This window comes from Crocuta crocuta, unplaced genomic scaffold (assembly GCF_008692635.1).
Source record: "Crocuta crocuta isolate KB4526 unplaced genomic scaffold, BGI_CrCroc_1.0 scaffold11, whole genome shotgun sequence".
NCBI classification, from domain to species: domain Eukaryota; kingdom Metazoa; phylum Chordata; class Mammalia; order Carnivora; family Hyaenidae; genus Crocuta; species Crocuta crocuta.
In genome coordinates, this window is record NW_027528624.1 from 1,536,497 (window position 1) to 1,560,097 (window position 23,601).

Sequence of the window (23,601 nt, forward strand, 5' to 3'; positions counted from 1 at the left end):
AAGACACAGAATCAGAAGTAGGTCTCAGACTGTGAGCGGTCAGCACAGAGCCCATCACAGGGCTTGAACTCACCAATGGTGAGACCATGACCTGAGCTGAAGTTAGACGCTTAACTGACTGACTAAACCACCCAGATGCCCCAATCCTGTGATTGTTTCATTCTAGGTGGAAACCAGTCTTCAAATTCCCTGTGAAATGTTTTGTTTTGTTTTATTTTAGTTGGGTCTCTTCCAGTATCCTGCTTAGGCTCTGAGTTTTAGGTGGAGAGAAGCAGCAAGCAAAGACTCTTCTTATTGTTTTGTTTTGTTTTGTTTTTAAGTTTACTTATTCTGAGAAAGAGAGGCAGAAAAAAAAATTCCAAGCAGGCTCCTCACTTTCAGCACCAATCTGGACATGGGGCTTGAGCTCACGAACCATGAGATCATGACCTGACTTAAAACCAAGAGTCCAATGCTTAACTTACTGAGCCACCCAGGCATCCCTCTTAATCGCTCTTTTAAGAGCCTTATGGGGTGCCCTGGGTGGGTCAGTTGGGTAAACATCTGACTCTTGGTTTTGGCTCAGGTCATGGTCTCATTGTTTCTGAGATCAAACGCACATTCGGTTCTGTGCTGACAGCTTGGAGCCTGCTTGAGTTTCTCTCTCTCTCTCTCTCTCTCTCAGAATAAATAAATAAACTGTAAAAAAAAGGAGCTTTGCAACTTGGTGCTTATTGGAAGGAAAGAACTAATTTCCCTTCTTTGATTTCCATCTCATTTTCTGAAGAAAAAAAAATCTGTCTAGGCCTCTGTGTCCTCTTTTGTGGCAGGAGGTGGAGGGAAAAAGAAATCAAATATCTAGATCCTGTGACAGTATTTTTCCATTCAGAAGAGAATCTCACAGCATTTTAATCATTAGCTCTGTCACCCATCTCCCTACTGATATTTGTTCTGATTCTGCTGTTAAATTGTCTCCCTAGTAACGGCTTTAGTGGATTTCCAGAAGTTTTACTGTCTGGCTTTCGACGTAGCCTGATATCCTTTGGTGCTTAACTTAAAAGCAGCAACATGGAAACAGCTTAAAACAGAAATATGAAGCAATTTCTATGCATCTGCTTCCATGAAGACAGTTTAGGAGGCAGAGCACTCTGTTAATATTGTATTAGCAATACAGGTTTGGTTAGCAGAGTATTTCTTCTTGGATGTTTAAAACACCGGGGGCGGGGTATTTGGTACGTTTCAATCTCCTAGACATGTTTCCTGGTCTAGGTACTCATATCTTCTTCCAGCACACGGTAGAATTGGAGAGCTGTGAGGAGGGGTACAAGTTTGGAAAACACTCCTTAGAGCCCTCACTCGCTAGGTGGGGCACTGTCATTCTTCCGCTCTGAACCTGAGTGTGACTGTCCCCCCCCCCCCCCCGGTCTTCTGCTCAGTAGTTCTGAGTGGGAGCGTGTGCCCTTGAAAATGTATGTCTATTATTAGTGTGCTTACAAAATTCCTGACTTCATATGTGGAAGGAAGTGATTATAGTGTAAGTTACCATGACCAATGTAAAGCTTAGTCCCCCTACCCAGCACCCCCCACCAAGTCCTCTAATGAGAAACTGAAAGAAAGAGAAAAAGCGATGGCTTCTATGCAGCACCATAACCTTTATCAGACAGAAGTCCATGTACCAGTCTGGAGCCCTGATCCCTGTCTTCAGTAAAATTAGTCACACTAAAAGATGTGCAGGATACAAGCAATTATTAGAACAGAAGATGGGCCTCTAAATTACAGACAGTTCTGCCATAAAAATGGCAAATTAAAAGCTTGGGCTAATAAAAAATTTTCATCTACATTCCGGCTTTTATTCAGACATAAAGCTACACGCGTACCTTGGTAATGACAACTTCTTGTTGAGACCGCCAGAACCTAATTATTCTTTCACACGCATATAAGACCACAGGGCCTAAAACCCATTTCCAAGCCTGCGGAGAGCAGCAGAGAGAGAGAGAGAGAGAGAGAGGAAAATGAAACGGCTATAGAATCCAAATCTTTTCAATTTGAACGAAATCAATATATAACATGATGGGATTCAGACATTTTCCTTTAACTTTGGGCCAGTTATCAACAATAAAGATATCTCCTTGTATTAAATGCTATAACATTCAATTATTCTTTGAAGTGTACAAGCTTATTTAAGAGATTAAACTCTCCTGTATTGGTTTTTATGCTTACTTGATCAATGATGCCTTTATGTAATTAGAAATAATTGAATTTGCAAAGAAATAGGAAAGCAGATTGATGTTTATGTTACATACGACAGGGTCGTATAAATGCTCCCAACTCAGCCAGAGTCAAAGGCTTACGAAACTACATTCCTGAGCCAACAAAGGACACGGGAAATTACACAAAAACATTTTGAACAGTAATACTTTTGGGCCAATGATGAATCACAACGTGGGTGTCTGCCTGACGAAGCACCCAAATCCACACCCATATCCACACACACCCACACAGGCGTGCATATCCAGTGTTATCAGGAATAAAACATAAAGGTGGTATCTCAGAACTTTAAATCTAGGTTTGCAGAATCAGAACACAATCCTCCACTATTTTCTGGACAATTGTGATGGTGAACATTTTTATTCTTAATAAATTCCATCCTATGTCAACCTTTTATAAGAACAATCTGCATTATTAATGATGGGTTTGCCAGTGGGCTAGTCTTGTACCGGTGGTTGTATACAACATAAAGCATCCTCCTCCCTTGGAAGGAATGGGAACTTAAAATGGTGGAAAACTGGGGCACCTGCGTGGCTCAGTCGGTTAAGCATTTGACTTCGGCTCAGGTCATGATCTCACTGTTTGTGGGTTTGAGTCCCGTGTTGGGCTCTGTGCTGACTGCTAGCTCAGAGCCTGGAGACTGTCTTCATATTCTGTATCTCCTTCTCACTCTGACCCTCCCCTGTTTGCTCTGTCTCTCTCTGTCTCTCAAAAATAAGTAAAAAAATTAAAAAATAAATACATAAAATGGTGGAAGATTTGTAGCAGGTCAGATACCAAACAACCCTACGAGGCATATGGTATTCTCTTTGTTTTATAGAAGAGGAAACTGAGGTTCAACAAGATCAAACAGATTGTCCAGGGTCACAAGGGCAATTAGGTGCACCAGGAACACCTGATCCCAGAAGGGTCCGACTGCCTGGCCTGTGTACTTTCCATGTAATCATGCTTCTTTCTGTCTAATGCTGACTTTGGTCCTGACCCTTGTTTTACCAAACATGAGATACTCAGTCATTTGTTGAAATTTAGGATATCACACATTCTTAGAAATCTAGCTTAATTCTTCATCTAAAGAAGAAAAAGCCCCGATGTTGTGGGAATGGGTAGAACTGCTGAGGGAGACAGAACTCCAGGTTGGGGAGCCAGCACCGGGACTCGAGCCTTTCATAATCCTCCTAAATTCCCTGCTTGGGATCCCAAATGCACTGGGACCTGCCTCCTGACACACTACCTTAACACACTACCTTAGGAGTGGGAAGGATGTCTCACACTTTTGAACCCAGGTTCACTAACCCCTCTCTGGCTGACTCCCCATCTTTGTTGATCATTACTCTCTTACCCATTATCCTGCTCTGCCTGTTGTGTTGACAGGTCACAAGCCCTTTAGTGTTATTTTTGCTTCTGTTATCTTTCTTGTGTTTTTGGGTCTCTTTTGTTTACTGTTGGCTCTGTTCTCGTGGCACCTCTTCTCACCGACATCAGCCCTCTTTGCTTTTTCCTGGGGAGCCTCTTGTTTGCCTGATAAAGGCTCAATTTACGCAGGCAACACAAAGCAATTTGACCTGCTTATTCTTTTCTGCCTCAGTGGGGTTCAGCAACATGTTCAGAATAGCAGAGGGAACAAAGCCTTTTGTCCACCTAGGCTGTGCGTAGGCAGTATGATGAGCAGAGTAAAGCAAGGGGTAGACAAGAAGGATGGGATTGGATCAAAGGAGTGAGTCTTTAGGTCTCCTATGCTTGAAAGAACCAGAAAGCTTTTTCAGAATTGGTGTGGATATTTACAGAAATGATAGCAAGAATGCAATTCTTTCTGTATAAGCTTAGAGAGAGATTTGCAAAACCACTCACATAGTCTCTACGTATTTTTACAAATAATCTTCCGCACCCATTGTAGGAAGTTTTAGACACCACACACTTCATTCTGGTGGTGTCACATCAGTCATGGTCTCTGATTTTTCCATGTTGATAAAATGGAGTGGATTGTTTTTCTTCGTACAGTTAGTCAGGAAGGGGAATGTAAGCTATTAATCCTCAGCTCTCTCTCTACTCTAGTATGTAAAATGCTTCAGGAGGAAAAAGCTCAGTTTGATTACATTGGATGATATTTCTGGAGCCCCTGGAAGTTAGGGAGTGAGGGCTGGGAATGGCCAGAGGTGAATAGTAGTTATCTTACAGCAAAGATCTGGATAGACAAGAGTGAGTAAAGACAGAAGGAGGCCATACCCCAGAGCAGGAAGGGCGCGTGTGAGGTAGAATTTGGACAGGGTCTTAGAAGACCTGGCTTCTGATCTTGGGGTTACCATTCTTCCCCTATGCCTTGAAGCAAATCTTGGACCTTTTAAAAAAATGTTTTCTTTTTGAGAGAGACAGAGACAGAGCGTGAGCAGGGGAGGGGCAGGGAAAGAGGGAGATGCNCGGGAATGGCCAGAGGTGAATAGTAGGTTATCTTATAGCAAAGATCTGGATAGACAAGAGTGAGTAAAGACAGAAGGAGGCCATACCCCAGAGCAGGAAGGGCGCGTGTGAGGTAGAATTTGGACAGGGTCTTAGAAGACCTGGCTTCTGATCTTGGGGTTACCATTCTTCCCCTATGCCTTGAAGCAAATCTTGGACCTTTTAAAAAAATGTTTTCTTTTTGAGAGAGACAGAGACAGAGCGTGAGCAGGGGAGGGGCAGGGAAAGAGGGAGATGCAGAATCTGAAGCAGGTTCCAGACTTAAAGCTGTCAGTGCAGAGCCCAATGCGGGCGATCTCTCGCATCTCACGGACTGCGAGATCATGACCTGAGCTGAAGTTGGACGCTTAACTGACTGAGCCATCCAGGCGCCCCACATCTTTGGCCTCTTATGTTGAAAGTGTCTGTTTTGTAAAATGAGACAGTGGAGGAAATTATTAATTGGGTTTCCTCCAGGCCCTTAAATGTTTTAGCTTTATTCACCAAGATAAATACAGTGTCAGGGGTATGTTCTCATAGATAGCAGCAGAGAGCAGACAAAATGAGGGATGAGAGATGGCTAAAGTTTCAGAATGAATGTTGAAGCATGTAGAGATGAAAGTTCATAGCCACGGAGTTGAAGCTCTGGTTCTCTGAAGTGGCTTTCCTGGGAATGGCCTTTGACTACAGGTCAGAAACCACATCTTAGGCCACTAGCCCTCCATCTGTTCAACAAAANCCTGAAGTGGCTTTCCTGGGAATGGCCTTTGTGACTACAGGTCAGAAACCACATCTTAGGCCACTAGCCCTCCATCTGTTCAACAAAAGGGCAGGCTTAGCTTATTAGGCATCTGAGTTTCTTTAATGCTAAAATACTCTGTGACTTCTTTGCTTGACTTTTTCTCCTCCAAAAATACTCAAAAAGTCATGCAACAGTGAATATTTTATGATAGAAATAAAGCTACTTTGATTTAAAAGCTGCAATAATGAAACTTGTTTCTTCCACTCTCACTCCTGGTTTTTCATTCCTACAAGAAAATAAGAACACACTGGCTCTGATTTTATTTTATGTGTGTGTTTATAAATGGCCTCTTTTTCTAGACAATAAGATTTTCAGAGGCAGGAACCATGCCTCTGAAGTTTCCACATAGAGCAGCTCCACGCATATAACAGCTATTGAGAAAACATTTGCTGAATTGGCTTTCCCTCAGTGAAAGCTTCCTCCTATACTGTTGACATAATTCCCTAATAGTTTAAAAAGCGTTAGTCTTATTATTGTCATTATTACTATTGTCGTTGTTATTATTACTATTATTACTGTGGCTGATGTTACAGTTAAATAAAATGAGGCGCTTCTTTGTCTAAGAAAGACCAGGCTTCTTTGGAGAATAGATTGCATGAGCAGTCCTAGAGTCTGGAGCCTTGAATGTGTCTGTGAGTCTGAGATAGAAGGGGACCACGGGTGTAATCAGCTCCCTGGATCCGTTCAGTGCCTACGACGTGCTGTACAAAGTGTGTTCTCCATTCGGAGACCGTACACGGTCCGTAGCGCACCACTGAAGGTGAATTGATAAATGTTCTATCGATAAAAGTACTGGGAAAATGCAGTTAGGAGAGGCAAAGAGGAAGCGATGGGTAGACGTGGTGCAGTGAAATGCAGAGCCCTTCCTCGTCCTTGGGATGCCTCCTGGATTCAGTGTCTATGAGACATCAGAGAGAATATTGTACATCCAGCCAAGCAGTAATTGCACAGCCCACACATGCTTTGAATCAGGATCCATTAAAAATAATGAGAAAGAGTGACAACATGAGTTTGGGTGTGCAAGGAGGTGTATCAGGGGAGAGTTAACTGAGAGATGGGTAAGTTCCCCCCTTTTAATAATAATTAATGTCAGCATGCGCTGCTGGAGCGGGCTCTGGTCTGTATTCATGAGGTGTGGGAGAGTATTGATTTTTTTTTTTTTTATGGAGACGCTGTAGCTGAAGATTTTAGAGAGGCATTCCCGTTCCTCATTAATATGAAGGCTGGGTAGTGGCTACTGATAGTTGAGTTTAAGACAGAGACAATCTATTCTGACCATTAAAAGAACCACAGTCTAATGGGCACATCCATTTCGTTTCTCTTGGTTTTAAACATTCCTCCAGGCAGTTTTCACTTTTAAAATCCAGTGCTTAATTTAATATATTTGAAGATTTCAGAAACAGCCAATTATTAGAGTCTTCATAAGTTGATGACTTAATTTCCTGAATCCCCACCATTTATATACTATTACCCCGTTTTTAATGACACATATTTTGGGGTACTGTGTCCTTCTAGTTTTAATCTGCTGGCTTCATTTATTTGCTTTCATGAATCACCCAGGTGCCCCAAAGTTTGCATTGTTCTAAGAAAACCGTAAATATTTCTATTTACCTATGCCACAAATGGTAATGATTACAGCATGCCCAGGAAATCTTCCTTTTCAGATCTTGTGGACATTGTCATTGACTCTAATGAATTAGATCTCTTTTTGCCTCACATCATTATTTCAGTCATGGAAGCTTAATTAGAATAGGAAGTAAATGTGTTTAGGACCCCATTTTTTTTTGATCCCTGAAACTGTAGGAAGCAAGAAGGCAAGCTTAATAAAGAGGGCATGCTTCTCACTTGGTTGTTGCTTAATGTTCATTTGAGAAGTGTGGCCAGTAATTCCTAGGATGGAGAAGGCAGTTTCACAGGGGGCCAAGGAGCCCAGTTTGCTGAGCAGAGGGTGGTAAATCAGAGACGGGGTCGGTCATTCGTGTTTGCGGTGCTATGAATTCTACCATATCAGACGTCCGAATTTACATGTGAGCACAAAAGCCCATTTCAAAATGGACAGAGTACTTTTGGCAGTAAACCTCTTTTAAAATGATCCAGAACTAGATTTCTCCATTAGCACACTTAATAAAGAGCTGGCTTTGTCTAGTGGTGACATGGGCTGCTCTTTTCTCAAGCACATAAAGCTCTAGCTATTTTAACTGTGGAGACAGCTATTTTTAAAAGCTCTTGGGTGCGTTCTTACCGAAGGCTCCTTGCCAGAAAATTGAGGCATGGGGCACTGGGCGGCCGTCTGCCATTGAGCATAGTGGTCTCTGCAGAAGGTGACATTGTGGAGCAGTCGACTCTCGGGAGTTTGGCCTCGAACTATCCGACTTGCCATTAAAACAAAACAAAACAAAACCTAAACATTTAAAATTGATTTTGTGTAGTCTTGTGATACTACAGATATATCCTCTACAGTGGGCTCTGAAATAACACTTCAACTGTCTTGAAATTTGGACTGTCATTCATTTCTCTAAGCATCTTTAAAAATAGGAATTTAAGAAGCTTCAAGTAACTTTGAAGATCCCAGAAAAGAAGTGCCCCTCTGCGGTATCCTGTGTTAAATTGAAAGTGTCTATATTAGAGAATTCATAATGAAGGGAAATTGTTTGAACACACCCTTTTGTAGACTGTTGAATTTAATTAGGTTACATCTCGTCCTGATTGCTGATTCGGGCTAATTGGCTAACTTTGTACTATTTGGGTCTTTTTCAGATTTATTTAACATCTCCCCTTTTTGGATTTGTTTCTGAGCACCTAGAAGTTTTCAAGTAAAGTCAGAAGTGCCCTGAATAATGATATTCTTTTCCCTGGTGACCACTAGTAGGTGTAGTGTTCAGCAGAGTCAAAATAGGTCAGCGTGAAGGATGTCTTCAGGTCTGTGTTGATGAATTTGAGAGCTAAAAGGAAGCCTGCCTTCGTGAATGGAGCACTGGATCAAGAATCCTGTAATCATGCTGTGCTATATTTGCCACAAATGTAATACTGACTGACCTTTGGCAAGCTGCTTTGGTATACCCAATGGTGTACCGGGCCGCAAAGCGTAGGGATTGAGGTTATGTAATCTGGGAGTTGCTCACTTCCTCGGTGTTTTATGAGTAAAATACATTGACTTATTTTTGAGAAATAGGCTACTGAGAAACTGTAGCATCATACAGGCTCCCATCTTGGGCAGTAACATGTGAAGTAACATGTCCCCTTTTGCCCTGTTGGGTATGGGAGGAGGGAGTGGCAATGGCCTTGGGGACCTTAGACATCAGCCTAGGGAACTGATGTTTTGGCCTTTGGCCCAGTCTGTTTCATGAAAGTCATCCAAACATGATAACATCCCTTTGATTTAGAAGAGCACAACTATCTGTGAATCTCCCGTGAGTAGATGATTACCAGACACAGGAAGGGCAAATAATAAATAAAAACCCGAGGAAAAAATTCTGTAAATTTTAACACCATCATTCTCAAGCTCTAGGTAACATTCCCCAGATTATCTAAAGAAACCTCAGAACATTTCACAGATGCGGTATCTTTTTAAAAATTAAAAAAAAAATTATGTCTTCATCTATGCTATCCCATAATAGAAAGATTAGTGGGCTTTAACACATTCCAATAATCCTCCTTTACTTGGCATTTTGTATAGAATTTGCAAATTACTTCTCGCTGTAAACAGTAGCTGTAGAATACTTCAAGCTGAGAGGATTAAATGAGACCCTTATCCCAAAATAAGCCTTTCAACTAAGTTAAAATGACTAAAATATTTCATCTTATGAAATGTTATTTGGATATTAAAAAATATCTCCAACGCAACACCACCCATTGAAATCCTCTTGCGTGAAGGCAGGCTCAGGGCGCCGTGTGTGTAATTTTGGGGACAAGGAATTCTAGACACACATGGGTTATGAAGAGCCTCTCAAATGTGATTCCGGGGTAACTGCCCAGCCTCAGGAGGAGAATCCACAGAGAAAGAGAGGACTGACAGTCTTTGGGGGAGCCCTTTGGGACCATCCATCCTGTTACCCAAAATACAGAAAGTCAGGGTGAGGGATCACATGTGCAGAAGAGGCAACTGCCGAAATTTTAAAGACTAGAAAGGCATTAGTTAGACAGCACATAAATGTAAACATTGACTAGGATTGTAAGGATGAGCAGAGTGATGGACAGTTTTTCCAGGTAAAGTCCCCTGAGGGAATGCTTCTGTCTACAAGGTCTGTGTGTCAGAGGAGGTGGAGGATGGTGGGGGCCTCTTTGTCAGGCTTAGGCTGTGGCCGTAGCAGAAGTGACCCACTTCAAGACGTGGAGGGCTGAGCTGGAAGGAGCATTTAGTGTGGGGAAGAGGATTGGTGGTGGAGAATCACGCAGAGCTGCAGAGGGGCCCCGAGGCGGGACTCACGGTGATTGTGTCGTGTGTGTGACTTGCTGGGTCCCACAGTCTCTGCGGCCGTGTGCTTCTGGGTCAGGGCAGAAGCAGAGCCTGCCTCCAGTACCAGACCCCTCCACACGCAGCAGCTGCAATGTTGGGAGGAGAAGGTGTGCAAGAGAGGGCGTCTGCTGGTGTGGGAAGCAGAGGAAGAGCTGGTGGAGCGCCACGCAGGGTGTTTGCAACATCCCTGACCACGTTCCTGCAGGTGTGGAGTGATGTTTAATGAGAGCACGTGAAGGGCTCTTCTAGGGGCTTGTGACCAGAAAAGGTTTGATTGTCTGAAGCCTGGTGCCCTACATCTGATACTGGCATTTATTTGTTCTGGGACCTTGAGGGAATCACTTAACCCTCTGAACTTGTTTCCTCCTTGTGAAGTGGGGGTTAACATCGCTGTCTTTATTGGACAGGACTGTTGTTGGGGTCAAACGGATCATGCACACAGATGTGTTTTGAAAATTGTGAAATGGAAAAAAAAGACATCAACTTATGAAATAATTAATGTTGGAAAAAACTAGTTAATAGACATTCATTGGTGGGTTTGTCCAGAGCCATTTTAAGACTGCTCAAGGAACTGAAAACATTATATTTGAGGGTGCTATGTTTCAGGGTCTACTCTAGCTTCCTGATGAGGAGACTAACAGTTTCAGACAGGTGTTGAATGCCAGAACAGCTTTATATGGGATGTTTGGGCAAGAAAGAATCCCAGAAGTCAGATGGCAAAATTGAGGTCCAAAGAATTTTTTAAAAAATATTTATTTCTGAGAGAGAGAAAGAGAGAGAACTATCAGGGAAGGGGCAGAGAGAGGGGGGAACATAGAATCCCAAGCAGGCTCTGCAGTGACAGCAGAGAGCCTGACGCAGGGCTCCATCCAACGACCCATGAGATCATGACTTGAGCGGAAATCAAGAGTTGGACATTTAACCGAGTGAGCTGCCCAGGCGCCCTGAGGTTCAGCGAATATAAGGGGCTTGCACGTAGCCACCCTGATGACTAGAGGCAGAGCCTGGGACTGATTGTCATCTCACACACCCTTCTCTCTCCATCACAGGGCAGCTGTGATGGGCAGCTTTGGTTAAGCAGAAGTGAAATCGAGGTGTCCAAAATATATATCTTGACTAACTGCAGGTCATTTCAATCACAGAAGTATATTCTGAATGAAACATAGGTCTACTGTTTTTTCAGCATTCATTAAAATTTCTGCATTTTATAAACAGGTCAAGTCTCCCCAACAGTTAGCAAGAAAAAGAAATATACTTCACCATCTATGTTGCTTCTTTCCAGTTTCTAAAATAAGGTGCTTGCTCCAGTGAAAGTCCCTTTAGTCCCTGCCATTTCTTATTCCCCATCCAAAGGGTTTCTAAGTCGATTCTGAGGTTCGCAGAGATAAAATCTTATACTCTGAGCACAGTGTGGACTTACCCTGTGCCGTGGATAGCCAGGCTGATGAAGAAGATGATGAACACATGGTGTGTGTACCAGAACAGCTCATAGGAGACCTGTCTGATGAACTCGGTGGAAGAGGTCATGATCAAGATCAAAGTCAGAGAGATGATCAGGCCAGTAACACCCGCAATTGTCGTTAGAGACACAGTGATGGTGTTCTAAAAGAGACAAGCACCATGACATTAATACCCTGGTTCTATTTTTCCGTTTTAGGGTCAATATTTGAGAGTCCAAGCAAGGAGTCATTCAAAACGTCCTAATCAGGGGCGCCTGGGTGGCTTAGTCGGTTAAGCGTCCGACTTTCGCTCGGGTCATGATCTCGCGGTTCGTGGGTTCGAGCCCCGCGTCGGGCTCTGTGCTGACTGCCAGCTCAGAGCCTGGAGCCTGTTTCAGTCTGTGACTCCCTCTCTCTCTGACCCTCCCCTGCTCACACTGTCTCTCTCTCTCCTACAAATAAATAAAACATTAAAAAAAAAAATTAAAAAAAAAAAAAACTTCCAAATCAGGGGCATCTGAGCTTCAACAAGGGTCCCTCGATGACACAAGAATGGAGCTTCTCTGTTCTTTCCTTTGTTCCATCTGGTGGCCGACTTTTGCTTTGCTCAAATTTCACCAAACGCCATTTAATCATTTACATCTTTTCCATCTGTATAACTCAACTTTCAGGTCAAAGTTATTATGAGGAATTGAAATTAAGAAAACATATAAAAATGCATTTTTAAGATAAAATCCTGTAAAACAAATCCAAGTTTCAAGTTTTTGATTTTTTAAAATAAAAGTGTGGGTTGCCATGCGTAATTGCATTTTAACATTAATAAACACTTTTTTTTTTTTGAGAGATCCCTCAGGGGCATTCTTAATAAAGCAGCTGCACATTCTGTCCCCCTGGTAGTTGTTCCTTGCTCTTGCTTCTTAATTGGAAGGACCATGACTTGCATTTCTTTCATGCCACCTCAGGGAGGGTTGGAAAATGGCTTTGTAAATCCTAGGTGATCAATAAAGATCCAGGTCTTCTTCTTTTTGGGGAGACACTGCCAAAGGGCCAGAATTCTGACCTGTGAGTGCAGAGGATGGTTAAATAGCCTTTTAGAATATGAACCACAAATAATTTTGTATTTGCTGTGAGTTTTCCATATTCTTGCCAAGTCATTGGTATTCATACGTTGTGTTACCATCGTTGAGCCGACCATGAGCTCAATAAACTCACACTGTATCTTTTGTCAGTAAAATCTCATTAATTTGGGCTGCTTTGAGATCTCAAGGTAATTTGGATAGGGACTTCTCCTTGTTTATTTTTTTCTTCATACAGCAAATAGTTGAAATAGAATTGAAAGGGCTATGTCTAAAACATCGAAAAGATATGTTTCTTTTCAAGTGTACTCGGGCATTTTAGAAATCCATTTAGATCATAGGACGTGCTAATTTCAAATCATTCTTCTTTCCTTATTAAAGCAAATCCCCACTTCCCTTTTCTTGCAACATACTTTTATAGACTGGTTTGATTTGCCATGTATCCTCTCAAATAATGCTGTTACATCTCTTTAGAAATACTCTATCATGTACACTTTGTGTTATTGATACTTTCTCCAAGCGCATCAGTTTGTATTATTGATCTTTATCCAAATACCCCAAGGTAGTTATTATTTAACTTAAGGTATTACTTGAACTTAAGTAGCACTTACATAGTATATTGCTTCTAAAATTTTGAGAGGACTATATTGAAGTAACTTAAGTATCTTGTTAAATTCCTTTAAAAGCATTTATAATAAATACTATCCACTGTATAGTCTTTTCAAAATATTAAGGCTTATTCTTGGTTGGGTTGTCTGTAACAACGAGCATTTCAGAGCCTTGGGGCAGGGTGGAGGGAAGCATTACCCTCCGTAAGTGCCGAGATAAATACTGCAGCTCAAGTGAGTGACCTCACAGGCCTTCCCACAGGCTTACAGCCATCTTTAGTTTCAACTTATAACTTTGAAACTTGTGCTTCTAATTTTTGTCAGCCAAGAAAATGCAGCTCTACTTCATCAACAGCCTGATACTGGAAATCATCACAGTGTAATTAGGGACATGCCTTGGAAGAATTCCCCAAAAAAGAGACTTTGAATTTTGCTTCTTCAAATAAGGCTGTACGGGCAAAATGGTCATTAAAGAGATGGCTCAGATGGTAACAGAGGGATTTCCGTTGCTGGAGTGCATTGTATTAGGGTTCTTCTTGGGCTAATTCTTAATTAGCCTGGTCAACATGCTGGATACAAATTCCAATAGGGCAGGACATGATAAAATATTTTGATCAACCAGGAAGAAAGGAGTAGGTGGTGGATGAAGGGAGAGGATGCTCGTAATCTCTATAGGTGGATTTCTGCCGTTACATTTTTTGGTTTTCTTTTTGTTTCTCACATGTGCTGCCACTCTGTGCACACAGGTAATTAGCATTAATGATGCTACTAGCCATGCAGGTCTGATTATGAAATTAGCTACTTTGCCCAGTATCTGATTTGGCAAACCAGCGAGGCACATGTGTGCCAAAATATGACACCGGAGAAGAGATCCAAAACCAATTTGCAAATTGAAAATGAAGACGTCCAATTTATAATCCCTGGATTTAGACAGCACTTCACATGCTTTATGATTCTAACACCAACAGCAACAAAAAATATCTAATCATGAACTGCTTTAAAATTTAAAATATCAGGGTTTTAACAGGTTGCAGCATTTCCTATTTAGGTGTATTTATTATGTTTGGATATAAATTAAGTGGCATCAGTTTCTCTTCCTGCTTATAACCTCTTAGCAACATTTATGAAAAAATGCCTTTTTAAGAAAAATTGCTTATTTCCCAGAGAGAGAGAGACAGAGTGAAAGCGGGGGAGGGGCAGTACGAGAGGCAGACACAGAATCAGAAGCAAGTTCCAGTCTCTGTGCTGTTAGCACAGAGCGCAAAGTGGGCCTTGAACTCACGAACTGGGACATCATGACCCGGGAGTTCATGACCTGAGCTGAAGTTGGATTCTTAACTCACTGAGCCACCCAGGCACTCCAAGTATATCTTTTTTTTTTTTCTTAAATTTGAGAGAGAGAGAGAGAGAGAGAGAGAGAGCACACATACAAAAGGGGGAAGAGGCAGAGGGACAGACAGAGAAAATCTTAAGCAGGCTCCACGTTCAGCATGGAGCCCCATGCAGGGCTCAATCCCACAAACCTGGGATCATGACCTGAGCCCAAATCAAGAGGCAGTCGCTCAACCGACTGAGCCATCAACGTGCCCCCCAAAATAGCGTTTTTTTTTTAAAGTGAAATTGATGTTCATATTTGGCAAAAACTTCTCTCCAGCTCTTTTATTAAAGCTTTTGAAACACAGTGTTCCTGATCGAGGGATCGGGAAAGGAAAGGCTGTTTCAAATGAGAAACCGGGGAGCCTGGATGGAAGGACTCACTGTGTGGAAGGTCCGGATGGGGTTGAGGTAGCTCTCATTTGGGGAGTTGCCAAGTTTGGCAAGTGCAGCCAGAAGTCCCTCTGCTTCCGCGGACTGGCTCCAGTGGTAGCGCTCCAGGTTGCACAAATGTGCCACGGTGTGGATGGCTATGGCCAAGGAGATGACGTCAGACATGCGCCACCTGGATTTCTTTCTTTGTGGTTACTCAAAAACACAATGCCTCTATGGTCAAGTTTCCCTGTTCTGGTTTTTGTAATGTGCAAAGAGCGATTTATCTGTGCATCTTTCACCGTGTCTTGAATGGAGTGGACTGGCCATTTCCAAAGATATGGTATGATTCACCACATTCATTTTAATGATAGGAAGAAATAAAGCAAATCTCAATTCATCCTAATTTAATTATAAACCTATGCTCATTCTGCAAGTGGGATAGGTATTAGGATATCACAGCATAATTATATATATGTTCCATTGTATATGTAGTCCATATTTTATATAGAATGTATTCTGTTATATGTATACTCCATATTTTATATCTTATAATAGTTTTCAAGCAATCACAGAGCATTATCCTAGAGTACTGTATATCATATACATGGACATATGTGCACATGGCATCTATGATAGATTTCAGGGAAGAGTTTTTGTTCTCTTTCAGACATTATATTTTCTATTCTTCCTTTATATATTTTAGTATATATGTATATATGCTCCTACACAGACACATATACACAATATATTTGGATGTGTTATTCCTAGAGGATCGAAATAAACTAGTATTTATAGAACTAATCCTCTTTGTATATTCTTCAGAAGAAAACTCAGTGTTCTAATTCTGAGAATTGGTGAGGTCTACATTTTAAATGAAGAGAGTAAGATCGGGAACACAGCATCATGTGGCCCGAGGAGACTGTGCTCAGTGCCGCTCTTGTGAAATCTGTGGGGAAGCTAGCAGTCACAACATCCAGACAAGGATCTCTTGATGCTGTTCCTATAAATGGAAGCCCTATTGGGTGACCCATTGACACCAGCCATTGGGATCAGATTCAAGTGTGAAATGAGAATTCATTACCCAGGGTGTAGATAACTTCCCAGTTGCTACCTTTTTTCCCTGTCCACCATGCAAAGTAGCAGTGGCTACTACTATTCTATAGTCTCCCCATGTTGTATGCAAATTTTGGAGTCCTCTGTGGCTGTACATTGTGGGTTGAGGTGTGGGGGAGTGAAGGAAAAAGGAACAGCAGAAACTTCTGAGAATATTGGTAGCATGTTGGTCTCTGTGGTTCGAGTAGCAGATTTATTTAGAAATGCCATCTGCTATTTAGCTTTTCTCTCTGCCCCCTGAGTTCCTTCGATCAGAACCATTCCTTTTTCTGCGCTGAAAAGTTGTATTCATGCTTTAAGACCCAACTCAAAAGTTGTTTTCCATGAACGTGTTCTTCAATTCTACAGGCGCCAGTGATACTTTGATTATAACATTTCCTAGAAATTACTGTTATGAATATTTATTTACCTCTATGTTGCCCAATGGGCTCTGATGCCTCAAGGCTTATTCATCTTGAAACATCAACACTGGACACATTGCTTGCTACCCGTGTGTACTTAAAGGATTTGCTGAGTGACGATGAGCTTATAGAAAGAGAGAAAGGGTCAGGAGGTTGTCTGCAGATGCAGATGGAGTAGTGTTTTCACTGCTGATACACATTTTTGACCATTTCCTGCAGCCTTCAAGTTAGAAATCCATTTGAATATGCTTTTGGTTGAAACCCACCTAAGAAGGCAAAGCACATGATAATATTTCTGAGTCCATGATGTTGACTCACTCCTTATGGGTTTTGTGAGAGTGGCACCCAAAAGGCATTGTGTTTCTTCCTTGTGTTCCATTTGTCACTATATGCGGCATGTCTGTGAAGGAGCTCCCTTGTTTAGTCTCAGCATCTACAGAGCTAGGAAGTTTGTCTAGTACCCATGTCTTCCAATATGCTCTATTTGAAATGGAAACTAGTTGCTAAATTGAACACAAACATGTTCAGCAGTATTCCTAATTGCTGTTTTCTGGTAATTATCTTAAAGTTAAAAAAAAAAAAAGCAATAGGTAATACTTCTCAGAGCTAACAGATATTGAATACTTACTATACTCCAAATGCCATTATAAATGCTCTAGGCATATCATCTCATTTAATCCTCAGGTATTAGTTCAATTACCATTTTACAGACCAGTATTCAAAAAGTTCAGGCACTTGTCGTCCATTAATGGCGAGGGTGGGATAAAAGCCTATTTGCCTGAACCCAGGCACCTTTACATTTTTTTTTTTTTTTTTGAGAGAGCCATCAGGCATGGAGAGGGGCAAAAGAAGAGAGGGAGTATCGTAAGCAGGCTCTATACTCACTGTGGAGCCCGACTCAGAACTCAATCCAATCCCACAACCCTGGGATCATGACCTGAGCCAAAATCAAGAGTCAGATGCTCAACCAGCTGAGCCACTCAGATGCCCCCAGAGCTCAATTTTTGACCTTTAAGTTATATTGCTTCTTTTCACGGATTCATAATTGTTATACTTTACTGTTCACTGAAAACTAATTTCTCCTGCAGGCTTAGCTAAAGCTCTTTGAATGGTTCACTTGGTGTTTTTAATCTAGAGTCAAATAGCTCTTAAAATTAATCACAACCTTTGCAGGTGGGTGGAAACTCTCCTTCCCTCTCTGCCCCTTTACCCTTACCCCTCAGCCTCTGGCTGTCCTCAGTTCTCCTCTGTGGAGGAAAGCACACTAGACAGAGAGGCGCTGTCCCCATTTTACAGAAGTAGATACTGAGCTTCAAACCAACTTAAGTGACAACAGTTACAATTCCATAATCCACATGTGACAAGCAGAAGGGAAACAGGATAGATTCTGTGTCTTTTATATTCTGCATTCTAGAACATCCTTCACCTGGGTAAGAAGTTGTTGATCACAATCTATTTTCTATTAGATTGATTTCCACATGAGAATTTGACACTGTTAAACTAAGTTTAAGTGCACGTATTGAATGAGCAAAGATATTGAACTAGTTATTTACTCTTATTGCCAGGTCTCCCATAACAGAGCTCAAGAAACTAATGAAGTAGTATAAGAAAACCCAAGATGCTTTTTAAGAGGTAGCTCTTGAGGGAATATGTTGAAAACTACTCTTTCTAGCTTTGTTTCATGTACTTTAAAATTCATGTCTTAAATGCTCCTTTGCTCTAACTACCTCCATTTTGTTCTCTTTTTACACAGAGAAGGTGAAAAGTAGAATATCTTATTTTATTTATCCCAGGAATTCTCAGAGGGAAAACTACTTACGCCGTTTGGTTTGTCCAAACATTTTATTTCCTCTTAGGTCTAACCCTAATTTTCTTGTGATCTTGGCTTGGAACTCAAGGTATCCTACTTACCAGCCCCATGGTGGCTGGGACCTGGTAAATATCTAGGAGATACTTATTTCGCTGGGTTGTTTTCAGACGTTGCATTTTCTAGTCTTCCCTCTACACACCTCAGTTGTTTTAATGTGAATAGCCACGTCATCTATGTTGACAGGGCCAGGTGCTTCCAGTATGTGATCAAATAGTGATATGGTTTGCCTTTCCTCTCTCTTACTCATCAGAATTCTATCATGTTACTAGAATTAGATTTGCTACAGCCAGGACACGGAGAAGGCTGCCTCTCGTTACTTCGTTTCTTTCTTTCAGCCCACTTTCTTATCTGTAAAATGGGCAGTTTGATTGAAACTAACTAGGCAATATCTCGGCTTCCTTCTGGCTGTCTGGCTCCTGCATCTCCATCAAAATTAGCTGGGACCAATTATCATCTCAAAGGGATCCTTAGTTCAATGGGAAAGTAATGCAAACACGAAACACATGTTTTAATAAGTTTTCAAAATCAACACTGACTAAAAGGGGCTTTGTGGGTTTTGTGGCAAATTCGATACCATCAGTTATGCAGGTGTGCTTGCTCTGATACCTCTGAGGACTTTCTGTTGAGCCCATGGAAGAGCCTAAGATACCCGTTTCCAGAATCCACCCAAATGCCAGGTTACAAGATGCTATAACTGGGTCTTTCCACAATCCTACTTTCACACCAAAGTACTTCTACAGTTAAAAGACAGTAGCAGTCTTGAACCAACCACAAAATGCACATTTAATTGGTGTGTGAACTTCTGAGTTCAAATAAGGAGCTTTTATTGAAGAATGAACAAAAAAAGTCATAAAGGCTACAATTAAAGCCAGTTGCCCTGAGAAAGTTTCTTTTCCTTCTTTCTTTCCTTCTTTTTCATTTTTCAGGAGATCAAAGGAAGCATAATTGAGGGAGAATCTTGGAAGGGCAGTCAGTTCTTGCTATCTTTCTGCCTGCCTGTCAGTGATAACAGTCATTTTGGAGTTAGTCACCTCCTAATTAAGCGGTCTTCAGAAATAGGGACCCAGGGACAAATCCTGGCTGTGCTTTACCCAAACTTTCAAGCTTGTGGGCTGATTTCTGCAGAAATACATGGACTCTGGCACCCCGTGCATGCACTCATTTCTAAACCACATGAAATCATTCAGACAGGGGGCACCTGGGTGGCTCAGTCAGTTAAGCTTCTGATGTCAGTGCAGACCACTATCTCACAGTTCCTGAGTTTGAGTCCTGCATCGGGCTCTCTGCTGTCAGAGTGGAGCCCACTATGGGTCCTCTGTCCCCCTCTCTCTCTAGTCCTTCTCTGCTCATTCTCTCTCTCAAATATAAATAAAAATATAGTTATTAAAAAAATCATACTAGACAAGACCGAGGAGACAGCGTCCTTGCAGCCCCCAATGCCTCTGGCACAACTGGATTCATAGCAATTCTTTAGGGGTGTGGTCCTGAAGAGTTTGGGCCTCTGGCACTGTTCTCTATCTCAGGCTCTCCAAATCTTTTTTCTCAGTACTCTTTTCAGAGACCACTCCTCTCAACCTCGTATGTTTATTGAGGTTTGTGAACTCATTTTAGCAACTCATCAGAAGCTGCACGTGAGTCGCTGCAAACCCCTGGAGCCTACTGGATGGACGCTGTCTGGGTCACTATTTGCACCCCCCTTTGAAGGAAGCTCAGGCTCACAGTACTACTCTTCAGTTGGAAGGGTCTTTGTCTACTGTGGACCACAGAGTCCAAAAAGATCCACATTAATAAGAACGCAGAGGCTGTGATACCGGGATTTTTATACCACTGGGGTTACAGGTCCCTGAAAATGATTTATTAGTGGTTGGCGAATGCTCCAGCAGCTCTTATCATAGGCAGGCGAGCGGGAAGGCAGGAAGCCAAAAGAAGAGTTCCTGTCACTGCGTTTTCGGTGATGCCCTTGATTATAGATACCATTGTTTGCCTCTCCCCTCCTCCTCCCCAGCCTCCTTCCACCAGCCTCTAATTACATCCTTTAATGATTTGACCAATTAAAGCCTGCAGTTCAACTTCTAGAGGAACGGATGAGAAATTAGGGGCTGGCACGCAAACTCCGATGTGGATGCACTTCCTCCAAGGTTACACACCTCTATTAAGCCAGTCGGCTATTTGAAAAGCAGCATAATGGGCGATGCTAATAAAATAAGCACGGGGACATTTTCAGCTGTTCCCAAGTGAATACACCAGAAGGACAAAATGTGAAAAGCACGGGGCATCTACCAAACGAGGGCTTAGCATTTTTTCCCCTCTTCTAAAAGCGCAGTTGCCAGCCGCATTTCTTAGTTAGTGTGAAATGTAATAATTGCTATGTCAGGGTTTGGGAGAAGCAGAGAGCTTTCTCCCCACCCTCCTGCCTTTGCTGGAAATGGAAACAGCCCCGTGCGGCTGGTTGCCATGGAGGTGGGAGACCAGCGCTTGGCTCTCAGAAGCAGTCTGACCCTGCTGGGGAGCCCTTGGGGGGTTTGGGAGCCCGGCAAGGCAGTGGGGGTTCAAGCAGAAGAAGGCCCCGAGGGGATGCTTCCTTCTCTCCAGGGATTCGTGAAGGAAGGAGGGAGAAAGAGCGCCCTGATTCATCTTGTTGCAGCAGAATGTGAATTTCTCCGGGACAACCAGCTTCATTGTGAATCTGTTCTCTGCCCATGCCGTGCTTCCCCCACCCCAGCCGCTGCTGGGTCCCTGAGCCCTGCACTGTCGCGGCTTGGACCTTTCCCACAAATTCCTCTAATCCCCTGCTGGCCGACTCCTGCTCATCCTCAGGCTTGACCATATTTGTTGAGGACCTATTATGTGCCAGGGGCAAGGAAAGGCAAGGTGCATAAGGCACATCTCAGCCCTGGAGGCCATCCGCGTCTGAGAAACTTCACTAGGTGGTAGGAGGTGTCGCTGAGGTCCCCAGGAAAGGTGGCTCAGGGGGAAGGCGGGCCCGGCAGAGAGTCCTGCATATGCCGTCTTCTGCATTGAGAAAGGAAAGGCAGAGCATTTAACAGGGACAAGGACACAGCCCACTCAGGGACCCAGTGGCTGGGTATTGCCAATGGGAAGAAGCAAGGGCGAGTGGAGAGAAGGCAGGGGGGGGGAGGGGGCAGGGCTCACTGAACTGGGCATGCGGGCCATCCTAACCTTGGGTTTGACTCTCTATGCAATAGTGGCAAGTGCATGACCTTCTACTGTGTAGGTTTCCAAGAGGGCCGTCCTGAGAACTAGTCTGCACATCTGGAGATGGGTAGATTGTGTTATTGTTCTTTTAATTCCATCAAGCAAAAGGCATACAAAAACTTAGATCACAGGACCAGTCAGCAGCAGGAGTATTAAATAATTTGATCATGTGATTCTAGTCAACTGCTGCCCCTGCGAAATCATACTCCATTCTGAAAACAGAATTGACTACGCTAGTTTCAGGTTTTAGCTTCTCTTAGTGTATCTTGCACATGGGAGATATTCGATATACATCACGAATGCATCTATTCTAATGATCTGTGATTACATAGAAATATACATACCCAAAGGTTTAAGGAGAAAACTATTGCATAACACATTTTTCTTTATTTTTTGCTTCCTTTTCTGATGTGTTTTGATGCTGTTGGTTGTTTGGTTCCTTCTCTTTTTCTCTTAGAGTCCAGTTCTGCCTTAAACCTATTGCATAGTGATAATATTCTTCCTGCCATTTTACTGTGTTTTATCTCCTCTTTTAATGCAGGGACTAAATATTCTTAGGATTATATTTTATTTTTTTAAGTTTGTTCATTTATTTTGAGAGAGAGAGAGAGAGCACAAGCGAGTGACCAAGCAAGGAAGGGGCAGAGGGAAAGGGAGAGAGAGAATCCCAACCAGGCTCTATGCTATCAGCACAAAGTCTGATGTGGGGCTTGAACTCACAACCTGTGAGATCAAACCTGAGCTGAAATCAAGAAAACGCTTAACTGATGGAGCCACCTGGGGAACCCCAATATTATTAAGGTTTTAAAGGAAGCCTTGAAATCCCTTGAATTCTTTCTCTGAAGAGGCTTGCAAGGATCATTCCGACTCCACTCTGACACCACCCATGACAGGGAACTCCGTATTCTCAGGGAACCTCATTCTAATTTTAGATGATTTGGAAGGTCTGGAAAAGCTTCCCTATCTGAGCTGAAATCTGCTTCCCTGAGTCTTCATACCTTCATGCATTTAATTCATTCATCAGAGGGTTTTGGTCCCTCTGTGGACTCAGCCCTTTGTAGGTCTTGGGACATAAAGATGCATTAGCTTGTTTTTTGCCCCCCATCCCTGGGCTGGTTTCTCTCTAGGACACAATGTCTTTTTACCCTTATTTCTTATCAAACTACAAAGACCTTTCACAAACATTTCCTGGGTTGTTTACTCTGGCACTGAAGACAATCAATGGGGAAATCTCCCCACAACTTCTCTGCACACCCGAAGTTGTGTTAATTGGCACTCGGACACTGTCTGTCATGTCTTGTTGCTTAATTAAATCCACATTTGTTTTGAGTGTTCTTTTACTCTGCTATTTTTTATGCATGAAAGGATGAAAACAAATGAGGAAAACATTTTATAGTTAAATTAGTTTGAGGGAAACAGTCCTGAACCATAACTCTTTATTGTGCAGATAGCCTTTTATTTGTTGTCCAACAAAACCACAAACGAGGTGGTTATCACTTGGCTTCTTCCTCACCAGGGTTTAACCTTGGCCTTGGATGCTAATTTTTATTGTATTTCTCTTGAATTCTCTTGTTTTCTTATTCAAGAAATAACAATAACACTTTATATGCTATAAAGCTTCATATCTTTTCAAGGTCCTTTTATATCCACTAGCTCAATACGATTCAGAACCTTATTCACCCAATCTTGCTTTTATTTTTGCTTTTACTGCCTATGATGCCATTTGGTAGTCATTTTGCTATGACTGTGAATGAGATTTTGAGTATAGGTCAGTTTTCTTTCCAATGTGGATTACATTGAATAGCACAGTATTCATTTTGCAAGTAGGTATTTATTGTTGTATTATCAACAAGTTTAATTATTCACAAATGAAAATGAAGTTTCATATACTTTTCCTTGATAAATTGAAGGCTTGCTAGGGAAAACTGCATGAGTGTAAATTAGAAATTTAAAAATCCTTTTACGTAAGTTTTATGTGGTCAAATGGAAGGCAAAGATTTATTTAAGGTGAGCCTTTGGCAGAGGGGGAAATTAAAGCAAAATTATCAAATTAGGCATTAGGTTGGGTAAAATCCACCGGGCAATGAATAAGAAACACTTACTTGCATTAATGGCTATCCCATAGGCGACCAGTTTGTGGAATTTGAGGTTTTTGTCTAATTGCCTCCTCCATGGTCCTCTGCAGCACTAG

The 23,601-nt window shown here is 42.1% G+C and overlaps 1 protein-coding gene across 1 annotated transcript in view; it reads right to left on the reverse strand.

Moving 5' to 3' along the window:
* NOX3 (NADPH oxidase 3) overlaps nucleotides 1–23,601 on the reverse strand; it is a 59,920-nt gene that overhangs the window by 34,104 nt on the left and 2,215 nt on the right. The window contains exons 4-8 of the mRNA XM_077755049.1: nucleotides 23,513–23,597; nucleotides 14,820–14,965; nucleotides 11,359–11,540; nucleotides 7,725–7,854; nucleotides 1,857–1,949 (exon numbers count right to left, since the gene is read on the reverse strand). Of these exons, the coding sequence (XP_077611175.1) occupies nucleotides 1,857–1,949; nucleotides 7,725–7,854; nucleotides 11,359–11,540; nucleotides 14,820–14,965; nucleotides 23,513–23,597 (636 nt within the window). The remainder of the gene's footprint in view (nucleotides 1–1,856; nucleotides 1,950–7,724; nucleotides 7,855–11,358; nucleotides 11,541–14,819; nucleotides 14,966–23,512; nucleotides 23,598–23,601) is intronic.